We start from the raw sequence: 12464 nt of genomic DNA on the forward strand, positions 1-12464 counted from the left end.
GTGGGTGATCGACCCGATTGCTCGACGATAGAGCCCGTGATCTCTGATTCAGATTCCTCGTTCGCATTGTGAACCGAAAGATTTTTCCGCTCCGGGATCCAGGTAGGCCTTATTCGCTATTCGCGGCGTGCGCCTTTTTAACCCTTTGGCGCATCTGGCGAATGATTATGTGGACATGGGCCCGCGAGTGTTTATTCTGGGGTATAGAGGACGTAGAATGTTCGTCGAAGTGTGAAACTATATATCAGCGATTCCTCGTAATACGAAAGAATATAGGTGCGTATTTTCGTTAGCGTATTAATTTGGCAGTTTTTAGGACGGTGAGTGTTTCGTGGAAAGTGAAAATAATTTGGCATAATAGTAAATGGTAAAAAAAAAGAGAGGAAGGTAATAAATAATCTGCGGATTTTTATGCAAAATTCAATCTTTCTGATTAAGAAACTGGAGTTTAAATAGGAACTATCTAGTAATAACTAAATGAGAAAAAATATAACGAGTCGAATGGTAATATTAAATATTAAATGCATGAGCTAGATAATTTAAAAATATATTGCGTTTAATATCTCCATTCAAAATCAGTAAATTAATCAGGAAACTTTAAAGCATAAAGATTTCGATTATTCGAAGTGTTACACTTACTCGTTCAAACAAACGATAACGATCTGTGGCGATAATTTACAAAGGGAAAACGCGGAATAGAAAGAATTTTAATGGAACGGGGGGATTACTTTAGTTTGTCATCGATAAGCGACATTGAACGAGTTTCTCAGAGGAGCCGAAGCGATAACGATCGATCGAATGAGGGAAAGGCACGCGAGACTCTTTATCTCGCGTGTATTTCATTGTTTATCATTGGATACAATTGGCTACGTGTGCAGTCGCGCAGATGTTCGGCCACAATTAAACGTGATTGACGCGAATCTGCCCGATTCTCGAATCGTCGCGACAAATTAGTTCTGTATAGAGGCAAGCTTTAGGAACGATCCGTGCTTGGACGTGTTCGTGTTAAGAGCAAGATTCGAACGTGTCTCTCTATCTTTAGAAACGTTTCCCCGAAAAGAGATGCCTCGACACGAAACAGAGTACAAAAGGGGTTTCGCGAACAGAAGTTTCACCGTTTGATCATTTCCTTCGAAACACGTCTTGGCAATTGGCGGACGGATTATTAGCAACGAAATTTTTGTTTAATCGAGTGAAGGTATTTGCCAGGAATTCTAAATTGAAATTCTGCTTTCCGTAAATCGTGTTTTCCTTTTTTTCAATAATTATTCAATTATAATTATGCAATTCTATTTTTATGACTATATTTTTATTTTATAATTAATAATAATTAATAGTAATATTATTAGAAGCAGTAGTTTGATTCCATTATGATTTACGATAACTATGTACACACAGAATTAGATAAAAATTCTATATAGTTAAAAATTGTATATGAACAAGCGAAGAATTGTAAATTAAAATTCTACTTTTTTTTCAATAATTATTCGTATCTTTATGGCTATCGTTTTATATAATTATTATTGATACAATTTTATCATTTCGACAAAAACGAGTAAAAATAATCTACATGTATACAATTACAAAATTACATTTACGCAAAATTACTTTTATCGAAATCTGAATAAAAAGACGTCTGCAAAAATTCAGACGCGAGATAATCCAAAAGAGTTCGCAAAATCATAGATGTTTCAAGATTTCTGCCTCATTTATTGCTCAACGGTTGCTCAAAAGATTCTTCGCGGTGTCAAACGCTTCTCCCCGAAGAGGCCGAAGATGAAAAAGAAAATTTGGCGAAAGAGTGGCGGGATGGATCGCAGCAACGGCGCGGCGGCTTATCGTTTCGCAAATAAACCGAACGAGACGGTTTCTGCCACATTGCGATGACAAAGCACCGTGCATGTTTATCGGTTGTTTGCACCACCGAGACGCGCGTTGCGCCTCTCGTGCAAATAACGTCGCCTGAACGGAATGCAGTTGCCTCTTTTTCTTCGCCGCTTTCCTTATTCGTACCGTGGCTTCATGTGCCAAGAGAAAATGAGAGAGAGAAAAAAAGGAACTTTTGGTCTTCTCCAAAAGATCGTCGGATTAAAATTAGCCGTCTCTTCGACGAGACGGTTGACACATCTCTATCTCTCTCTCTCTCTCTCTCTTCTTTTTTTTATTTCTTCTTCTTATGAAATCTGACGAATGAAAATAGAAGCTTATACTCGAAGAGGGCTCGATTGACGATAATGTTCGTAGAAAAGCTCAATCAACGATATCATTTTTCACGATATGTTTTGTCGCTTGTGGATTTTTGCTTGTTATACCGGGAATTCTGACGTCGGTGCATCTTTCGTGGATACCCTTTGTGAGAAGGATATATATATATATATATATACACAAGTATTTCGCATCCCTCGTCGAATATTTACGTCATATATCATTGCCTCTTGGAATCTTCGTATATTTTCCGCGTGCCAGGCCGCTTTGTCGCGCGCGAAAACCACTCTTCGATCGTTGAATCATCCAAATCCGGCGTTTGGATCCCCGCATGAAGATCACGGCAGGGCAAAGTGCCAATAAACGAGTGTGCCACCTGCGCTCGACATGCTTCACTCTGTGTGCAGCGTCTATTTCGCGAATTTTTTCGCTAGCTAGTCCAACGGATTTTATGAGATCTATTTTACGAAGGAAGAACGATCTCTCTGTTTATTTTTCGTTTTGAAATACTCTCGCGGAAGTATGCTTTTGAAGATCGAATGCAATTGAAATATGCGAAAATCGGTTCATCGATTTAGTCTTTGTAGTTTAGAACTAGTAGATATAATTTTTAAAAATAATAGACAAGAATTGACAAGGTACTCGAGATATTATAGTGTGGGAAACGAATGGTGATTGTGTAGCGTGTAAAAATAAATTGCAAAAAGAATAATAACATTTTTACATACTTATAATAATTGGCTGATTAGATAAAATTCTACGTGTAAAAATTTCATTTTTTCATCTAAAAATTAGTTTTCGAGAAAATTGAATTTTATTTTCTATATTTTTTGTTTACTTTCACATGTATAATAACCATTTATCAATATTTTATATTTTATATTTTCATATAATCACTTGAAAACGAAAAAATATTATTCTTTTTCCTTTGTACATCATCGTTTTAATCGTACAAAGAATCTGAAATCATTTCATAAATAACACGCTATTCAAATTTATTCAATCAAACATACTTCACAGAAGTTTTTCCATAGACAGACACGTGTAAATCTATTCCCCCTAAAGATTTCGATACACTATCGCCTTTTGAATTGATTTAAATTCGCGATATCGAAAGCCACGTGCCGACTTGAAGCGAGATAAAAATTTCTTGGAATAAGGTGGGAGAATGGTGGTGAGCGGTCGCGGAATTCGAAAATATCGCGGGTGCTTGGTTCGAGGAACGAAAAGAAAGCGAAAGAAAATGCCCTCGGCTATCCTGCCGCGCACCAGGCATCTTTGGCTTCCTCGCCTTCTTTTTATTTACCTCAGCGCGACCCTGGCACAAGTTCAATTCGTTCCGGCCAATTGGACTCGGGGCTGTGTGAAAGAGACGCCGCTTTCCGTGGACCAATCGACTATTTTCTCGAGAGGAATGCATCGGCTCGCTCGCGGCAGAAGTTCATAAAGAAATTTGCATTTCCAACGGTAGGATTCTTACTTGCGAGAACTTTGCATTCGGTTGATATTATTGGTTCTTTCTCTTTGTTTAATGTATTTTCTCGGCTCGTTTTATCAGTGAGACTTTTAATTTAAGTTTCTCGTTGAGTGATGTGGAAAAGTTTTTTAATATTTCCCGGTAATTGTGAGTAGTATTTAATGGAAAAATTTATCGACATAATAATTGGAATAATTAATCTGTAATATTCTCCTAGATACATTAAATGTTGAGATAAGTATTAATTAATTAAGTATTAATTATACTTATTTTGATTATACTTCGTATTCTAATCCTACAATATTTTTTATTGTGTAATTTTAATTTGCCTGAGTATTATTGATTGCGAGTTAGAATGAGGTTTGAACAATCGCATCCAGATATTTGGGATAATTAATAAGAGGCAATAATAAATCATATTCCTGAAAATGCATAAACTACGACTATATCTATAATTTAAGCAGTTAAGCAAGAATAATTCATCACTTATCACTTAATATTAGAATGAATAGAATGTGAAATTTCGATTATAATTATCTATTTTAATTATGAGCCATTATTAACATATTGTAAATTCTACTAATAGAACAATAATTTCTCGAAAAAAATAAATTCAAGTTAGTTTCTTCACAAAGAATAAAAATATAATTTCTTCACATTACCTTTCTATACATATTATACATATCGAGAATATACCCAATATTCCTCATAATATTCATCAGAAAATTGACTTATTTTGAAAGATAATTGACTTTTGCAAATCGAAATTCGCATTATCGATCGTGAACTTTATCAGATTCGTTCGAATCGAACTCAGCATCCGTCGGGAGCACAAGCATGAAATAATTCATTTCTGGAATTGAGTGTCACTCTATCACCGCTATCTGACAGAAAACACATTAGACGAGGATCGAATAGGCTCTAGAATTTGTGATGCGTCGAAATATTTCTCGTTAATTCCTCAATCTATTCCACTGTGCCGTGCATAAATTCTTGTCTAACCCCGAGGGTAATTTGCATACATTTTGATTTGAAATAAAAATCAATCCCATTTTTATATCACGAATAATGCACAACGGAAATGATTTTTATCGTCGTATAAATCTAACCGTCTCGTTCATCGTAACACACCAAATAGGTACAGTAACTCGCAAAAGTATTCGAAGAATATTTTACATCTAAATTCATTTAATTAAAAATTCTAGTTTTAATTGTATAATTAGAATACAATCGGTTATAAAAAGAGATAATAAAATATGTTTGATGAAATAAAATCTTGGAACTTTTAGAATTTTTTCACTTTAAGTAGTTATATTTTTTTTTAATGAAAATATTTTTACAATTTTTTATTTTTAAAGTTTTGCTTTATATCATGTCCTTGCAAAGTTATATTGGAAAAATAAAAAAAGAATCCATTTCATCTTTTCAACAAAATTTCCATCGTATCTATTTCCATCGTTAATATTTTTATTTACAGTACACAATACTTTCGTAAATCACTGTACCTATAATATATTCGCGATAGAATAAAGCAAGCGAAACGATGCGATCATCGCTTTTCGCGATAATAAAACGTCGTAATTCAACGTTCGAAAAACAATGTGTCTCGTTTCTTTGTACGTGAACGATGTTTTCAATGGAGAAGAGTCTATTGGATGGAGAGAATTTATTATCCCTATTATTATTTGGCAATTGATGATGGATTCTTAATGCCCCTTTACCGAGAAGATGCGCGAACCATTTCGATATAGTTAGCCTTCAGTATTCGGAAATAGAAAAGACATACACAGGTATTTATAAACGTCCAATATTTGCAACCATAAAGTTTCCATCGTGATACTGTTTAGATGAAAGCCAGCTTTTCGATGATTGTGCAGCACTGAAATTCTTTTATACGTATATCTCTGTTCGAAAGACTCGGCTCGTTTATCATATTTGCTCGAAAATTAGAATTTGCTAATTTGTTTTAATAATAACTTTTAACGTTGCATCTATTGAACAAATGTAAAACATAAAAATTTACGATTTATATAAAATATTAAAGTCGTTATTAGAAATAAAATATTTATTGCATATCAATGGCACGCATATTAAAAATCACAATGATAAAAATAAATTGTTTTCAATTATTATATCCTTACGTGTTTCATGAATAAATATAAATTGAAATTACATCAAAGTAAATACTACAAAATTAGAACCGTTGGACATCTGGAATTTCCAATTTATTCATACGTTCATTGATGTATTAACTACTACCAATTTTCAATCTCCCGTGATTAATTTATTCGTTCAAATTATAATACTCGTTTTAACGAATATTATCATAATAAATTCATAGTTGGATAATTTATGCGAGGCCACATGTATTATTACCATTACGAAAAATGCCATCCGCTTTTAGGATAAATATTTAAAATTTAAAATAATCATTTCCTATTATAAAGTTATAGAATGATAAAGAGTATACATATATATCTTCCATGTGTCTTTACAGTTATAAATATTGCTTCCATTTCTGGTAAAGTTAAATGCTTCCCTTTTTCGTACAGAAATCGTCGGTGTCGCCTAAATCGGATGTAACGGTATAATGACGTCAGTTTCCGATTGACGTTAATCATGTATAAGGCTAAACATAGATTAACTTTATAATTATATTGTTAACTTTATAAACAAAATGGAAATCATTATTATGCAAATTATACGTGGAATATAATTAAAATTTAGAAAATTCCCTCTTCTTCGTGCGATTAAATACTATTAATACAACAGAATAAAACATAATATTAATTTAATATCATTTTATTTAAGTTCTGAGTTCTGAAATATTGATGCGATCGAATTATTTCATTTAATCGGCATATATTCCTTAAATTTTCCTTAAATCAGAAAACGGAAAACAAATCTGATTAAATAGCATACGCTAGTGAGAATTCATGCACCCGCGTACGCACTCACGCATGCACGCACGACCACCGCTTCTTGAATTCTTGCGAACGTTTGCGCATTCCCTGATAACTGTGAAGAACGATTTTATTTATTTACGCCGCGTCGCCGTTGACTGAATGAAATTCCCGTGGATTCGCGAGAAAGTTCCATTAAAGTTGCTGGAAGTCGTATGCACACACTGATGAAATCTTCGGAATAATTCTGTAAATCAACTGCAATCTGCGTGAGAAGAAAAGTTTACGAGTTGATTATCTTTGATTTGTGAATAAAATGAACATTAAGTCGCGATATTATCGAAATTGCTCGTGTCTCGTTCTATGGTGGTTAATTTATAATGGTGAAGCTTGAAGAGAGCGATAAGGAGTTGAAATACTTATTTGATACATTTAATGAAATCGTGTTCTGCTTAATCGTTTCTCCGCCAATTAAAAGAGGTGAAAATGAATGATTTACGAGATTTTTAGTGAAATTTGTTATTATCAAACATATAATTATTTAAAATTTATGTATGCGCGTGTATCTTGCTAAACATAAAAAAGTAATTTAATTTAAATTTTTGTAATATAGAATACGTATTTCTGTAGTCGACGTATATTCAAAAAGAAAAAAAAGGAAAGAAGAAAGAAAAATACATGTCAAACGTCAAGCGTTGCCGCGAAATTTATGCTCGTTTCCTCTGTCGAATCAAACGTTAAAGCCGTGGCCCGTGTATTTACTCAAAACACAATTTAGGTTTACCTTACGTCATTATGTGGTCCGTGAGTTCATAAAGCACGATGGAAAAGCACCATAATAAGATCATTGCCAGCGTAAACTCTTTATTAAAATAATGAAGACTTCGATTGTTAATCTAACGAAAAAAAAAAAAAGAAAGAATAAAATTACTACGTTAAATGGAATTCTTTGTAAAGGATGAAATGTAATTTGTCTGGCGTCTTTGTACAGGGTGAAGGGAGGATGAAGAATGCCCCGCGTCGGTGGAGACGGGGGTGGCGGGGCGGAGAAGGCAGGAGGAAGTGGATTCGGAGGATGGCTTGGGGGTGCAGCAAGAGCCATGACAGGAGGAAGTGTCGGAGGTGGATATGTGGTTCTAGGTGGTACCAGATACGGTCTCAGACTTTCTCAGGTAAAAAACTTTTCATTTTTCTAATAGTTTATCTATTTCTTTTAAATTTTCTTCAATATTCACACACGTTTCATAACTTTTTCTTTCAAATCGTAATCTTTTTTCGTGATAAAGAAAATATAGATTAGAAAATTGCTGAAAATTCTTCGATTTAAGATCTTTTGGAGTTAAAATACATATGAGAATTTGGATTTTAATTCTTTTACGTTCTTCAATGAATTCTATATTAATGGATAAAATATTTTGTCTAATATGTGGTAAAGTTAAACGATTGCTATGAACGAAAATTGATTTTCGTAATATATAGATTATCCGCGAAATTTTAAGGCTAATTAATCATTAACTTGAGGAGCAGGAAGTTTAGAACTATCATATTTATTTCGTGATGAAAAGATTAACTTAGCTATTTTGTTTGAAATACGCTGTGAAAAAAATTTGCGAGCTCGTAAATTGTTATTATTAGCATCACGGATGTTTATTCATTTATAAATATACAAAAATTTACAGAATATTTTAACATTTTTACAAAATATCCAAATATCCGTATATTTTCAAAATTTTTACGCAATTTTTCCTGACAAATTTAGGAAATTACAAATACACTCAAAGATACATCGAACAATATTCGACGACAAAATAAACGAGGGCCGTTATAATTATAATAGAACGACTTGTGCAATTATTTTTCATTATCTAAGAGTTACATTATCTAAGACTTATAATACTGGCGTTATTACGAATTTTCATTCCTCGCGTCGTTCAAACACGGTCGAAAATGCGTGTTTTTCGATCTGCGTCATCGAGGGGCACGAAGAGAAGGATATGTAAAGTTTTTGAAATTTCACGGTGCCGCTGCCAGCGTGATTTTATATTGGTTAACGCGGAACCCGCGAGGAGACCGACGCAGCGTCCAGCCAAATAAGAATCCAAATTCCGTTGGCCGTCGGTGACGACCTTCGACGGATTCGCGACAGAGAAGAGACGTTGTTCGCGCGAGCAAAATGAAGACGTAGGAAATCCTAAATATAGAGACGATCGCGCAAATAGAATGCCGCCAGTCAGTGACTCGGGTCCGAGCCATCCCCCTTTTTTCTTATTCCTTCTTTCTTCCTCTTCCTATTTCTTCGCGCTGACCGTCCTCGTCAGAACAATATTCCACGTTGACATCATACGAGCACACGTAGCGACGTGAAAATCTCGACACGAGTCCGCCAATCCACTGCCAAGTCCTTCGATCATCGATAGATCATCGCGAGTACGATTGAGAACCGATCTTTTAACTTTTTGTGATGTAAAATTTTTACGTTTCTTTGCAGCGAGTTCCGAGAATTCTTTTTTAATTCTTCTTCTTCTTCTTCTTCTTCTTTTTTTAGTAATTAGTATAGTTATATAGCGAAAAGTAGCGGAGGATACTTTTTGAGGTATTAACTTTTAAGTTCCTCGTTCGTCTGATTTATAAGCTTCGATGACTTCTCTTTTTAATTAGTTAAATAATTAGTTTTTGAATTTCGAAGAATGAGAATATGTGTATTTTTTTTTCTTTTTTAATAATTTCAAATATAGTAATATAGCTCGAAATCATAAATAATATTCTCGGATTTAAAGTATATTGAAAACAGAAATTCTGATTAATAAAAGTGTTAGATATATTCTTTATGAATTTTTTAAATATTTTTATACTTTAAATAAAAAATATTTACAAATTGTGATTCATCTTTTCAATATCTCGAAAGAAAGAACAAAACAAACAAGAACAAACAAGATGAAATCAGAGAATTTACAATCCAAAATTCCTTAAGTATTGCATACAATTAAATTCATTCTCTTTCGAAATGAAAATACCGAATTCAATATTCGAATTTTTCCTATCGTATATGTATATTTTTGTATAAATATCGGTATTATTGTATATAATAAATTTCTATTACGGAATTATTGCTTAACATGGATCCTCCGGTATGTAGTTCGTTATCTTTCTCTTTGTAACATCTCTACAATGGTATCGTGTTCTCAGTCGTGCAGCGTAAAATGTCAAAATAAAGATCGAAGCAGACATTTCGGAACGTATCTCGGTATCTCGGGAGGATTTCCAGAAAGGAGATTAGATGGATTCTACTTTCCAGCATATAGCCCGTACATCGTGTTGCATACACAAGAGTCAGAGATCTATTTCAGAGGAGTTTATCTCCGGGCTCGTTCGTGGGAAGAAACAACGCGCGTCACCTTGCCTCGACGCCATTGTCTACCTCCCTTATCCTCTTTACTGCAACCGTTCTTGCACGTGTATCAGTTGAACCGCGTGAAATGACGCGAATAATCATCACGAAGTGACTGTGACATTTCAGAGAGACTTTGAAATATCTCGATGCAAGAAGTCTATTCTTCGAAATCTCGTTCAATAGTTGAATGTCAATTTTGTTGGAGAATGATAATTTAACCACGGAAAATAAACGAAGTTAAGTTTGAAGGAAAATTAGGATAATTAAAATATAAATTTCGTATGTTGTTTTTCACTTTAATCGTGGTATGGTTTAACGTAGCGTTTCCAATTAGGTTAAAATGTGATCTGTAGGGGAAAAAATTATTTAAATTAGGCGTTCCCTGGTACGTATGGGCAAAGTGAAATTACCTTGTACAAGCAGGTTCTACTTCCTACGTTTCGTTTTACAGGGTATCACAAGAAGCAGTCTTTGAGTCTCTTTATATATACGAAGCCACTTCATAGGCTTTACGGTCCCATTTGTTCCACTGCTTTCGTGCTGCATTAAACAAAGGAGTATAAGGAGTGCTCTAGTCTATATGCGCAAGAAGCCGCATTTTTCATAGTGCGTTACAAATTAAGGATAAGACTTTCCTAAAGTCTTCTTTCGAATACCATCATAGATTATTTCTTTCCACTTATATATTGAAACATAAGGTTCGAAATAAAATGTTTCGAAGTTTAAACGTTATAATTACTACCATCATTAATTTTATTTATTGTTTTTAATATTTTTAAAAATATTTAAACAATAAAATTTTGAATTATTCAATTGTAAAGAAAATTTCATATACACTAATGGAACATATGCGTAGCTGCTTTCTTGCTGATTATAAAATACACGTAATGCAATGTAAAGATTCAACAGTTTTATGGAATCTACTTTCGAAGTTTACATATATTTGTTATAAAACTAACTTATGAATTGTCTTTTCATCTTGAAACTTAATCAGTGAATTCTTTTAGTTAAATTTGTTTCAGTCAAACGTGAAATGTAATTCTTTTAAGAAGGTGACAAAACTTAAAAGATCTAAGAATAATTTAATCACTTCTAAAAAAAGTAGTGACAAAAGAAATTTTTCAGCGAAAGAAATCGAAACGTTAATAATCGTTCCCTTCCAAGAAAGTCTGTCGTCATTAAACTCTTAGAGACACGATTGCAGTACCTATACGTTTTATATTCGTTGGTACTTAAATTTCTACAAATTCCTTTCAGTAGAATCTGAAAAACCATATTCAAATCATTCGGAACAAAAATTCAAATTCACAAAACAAAAAACGCAAAAAAATATCCATGATCGTGTTCTGTTTCAGAAAAATTTACCATTAATTTTCAAAGATTCTAAGAAGATTTTTCACAGTGTCTAATTTAATTTTACATTTGCAATATTCAACAAATACTAAAATAGCTACAAACTCCAATACGATTCCACGCACTCCAAATCACTCGTTTAGAATAAAATCCAGAAAAAGGAAAAAGGAAAAAAAAAAAGAAACGATCGATCTCGATTTCTGAATTCCAGGAAAGTCTGCCGCCATTGAACTCGCGGGAAGAATCGCAGGAGAGGCGTCGAAAGAGGAGTTCCAGGGAGAGCGACTCTCGCGAGAGACTGACCGATCGGTGTCCAGAGAATTCAGCGGGTCTCGAGCTGAGCACGAGCATCGCGGATTGCTGTTGCATCGGTCCACGTTCGCGTCTACCGTTGCCGAGGGTCCCGCCGTCGACGACGATCGCCGTTTCGTCCTCGCCGTGCGTAACAGGCGGAGGTGGTGTAGGTGGAGTTGGAGGTGGCGGTGGAGGAGTTAGCTGTGGACAGTCTCCTTTTCCTGGGCCTCCCACGTCTTCGAACAGCCGTGTTGCCGGCGTGGAACAGCCGGCGACGCTGACGACGCCAACGACGACGTCGGCGCAACCGACGTTGGTGAACTCTAATAATAACCGAGGGATGCTGCAAATGTCGGTGGGGAACAGCACTGGCCAACAGCACCATCAGGCACAATCGTCTGCGGCTCTAACGGCGGCGGTACCGTCGGTATCCACCTCCACGTCGTTCAACACGTCCACCGCCGTCCCGACGCTGCAGTCCGTCTCGGTACCGCGACAGCTAGCACAGTGGACCAAGCATCAGACGCTGAAGCTGCAGGTATTTAGCGGAATTTTTTTTCTACATCTTGTTAGATCATACGATCGAAGATTAATCATCGGTTTTGATCTCGGTTGGATTTCCTTCGCTCGTTTTTGATTCTTTTTTATTCGTGTTTTCATTGTATATATGGGTAGGGTGAAGGGAGGAATTGTTGATTAGATTGGTTAGATCTATCTGGTGGATAGGATGAGTGTGTTAAACGTGTGATGGAAGATTTCATGATTGGTTTTTGGAAGATATTTTTGGAGGATCCAAGGAACGCGGTTCGGAGGCTGTAGAAAAACTGTTGTGATTTCGTAA

The 12464-nt window shown here is 34.9% G+C and overlaps 1 protein-coding gene and 1 long non-coding RNA gene across 9 annotated transcripts in view; one reads left to right on the top strand and one right to left on the bottom strand.

The window, feature by feature from the left end:
- The window catches only part of LOC107994259 (rho guanine nucleotide exchange factor 17), a 126612-nt gene that overhangs the window by 72434 nt on the left and 41714 nt on the right, over positions 1 to 12464 (top strand). For 7 of the 8 annotated variants that reach the window (XM_062076981.1, XM_062077009.1, XM_017051063.3 and 4 more), the window contains 2 exons: positions 7577 to 7757; positions 11541 to 12161. In XM_062076981.1, the coding sequence (XP_061932965.1) occupies positions 7596 to 7757; positions 11541 to 12161 (783 nt within the window). In that variant the 5' untranslated portion in view covers positions 7577 to 7595. Of the gene's footprint in view, positions 1 to 881; positions 1199 to 7576; positions 7758 to 11540; positions 12162 to 12464 lie in introns of those variants that run through there. The other variant, XM_028664994.2, reaches the window with a different exon arrangement.
- LOC114577031 (uncharacterized) lies at positions 8206 to 11542 on the bottom strand. The gene is made up of 2 exons (XR_003696745.2): positions 10387 to 11542; positions 8206 to 10323 (listed from the first exon to the last, which is right to left on the bottom strand). It is a non-coding gene; the product is annotated as an uncharacterized LOC114577031 (long non-coding RNA).

This window comes from Apis cerana, linkage group LG1 (genome assembly GCF_029169275.1).
Source record: "Apis cerana isolate GH-2021 linkage group LG1, AcerK_1.0, whole genome shotgun sequence".
Taxonomy (NCBI): Eukaryota; Metazoa; Arthropoda; class Insecta; order Hymenoptera; family Apidae; genus Apis; species Apis cerana.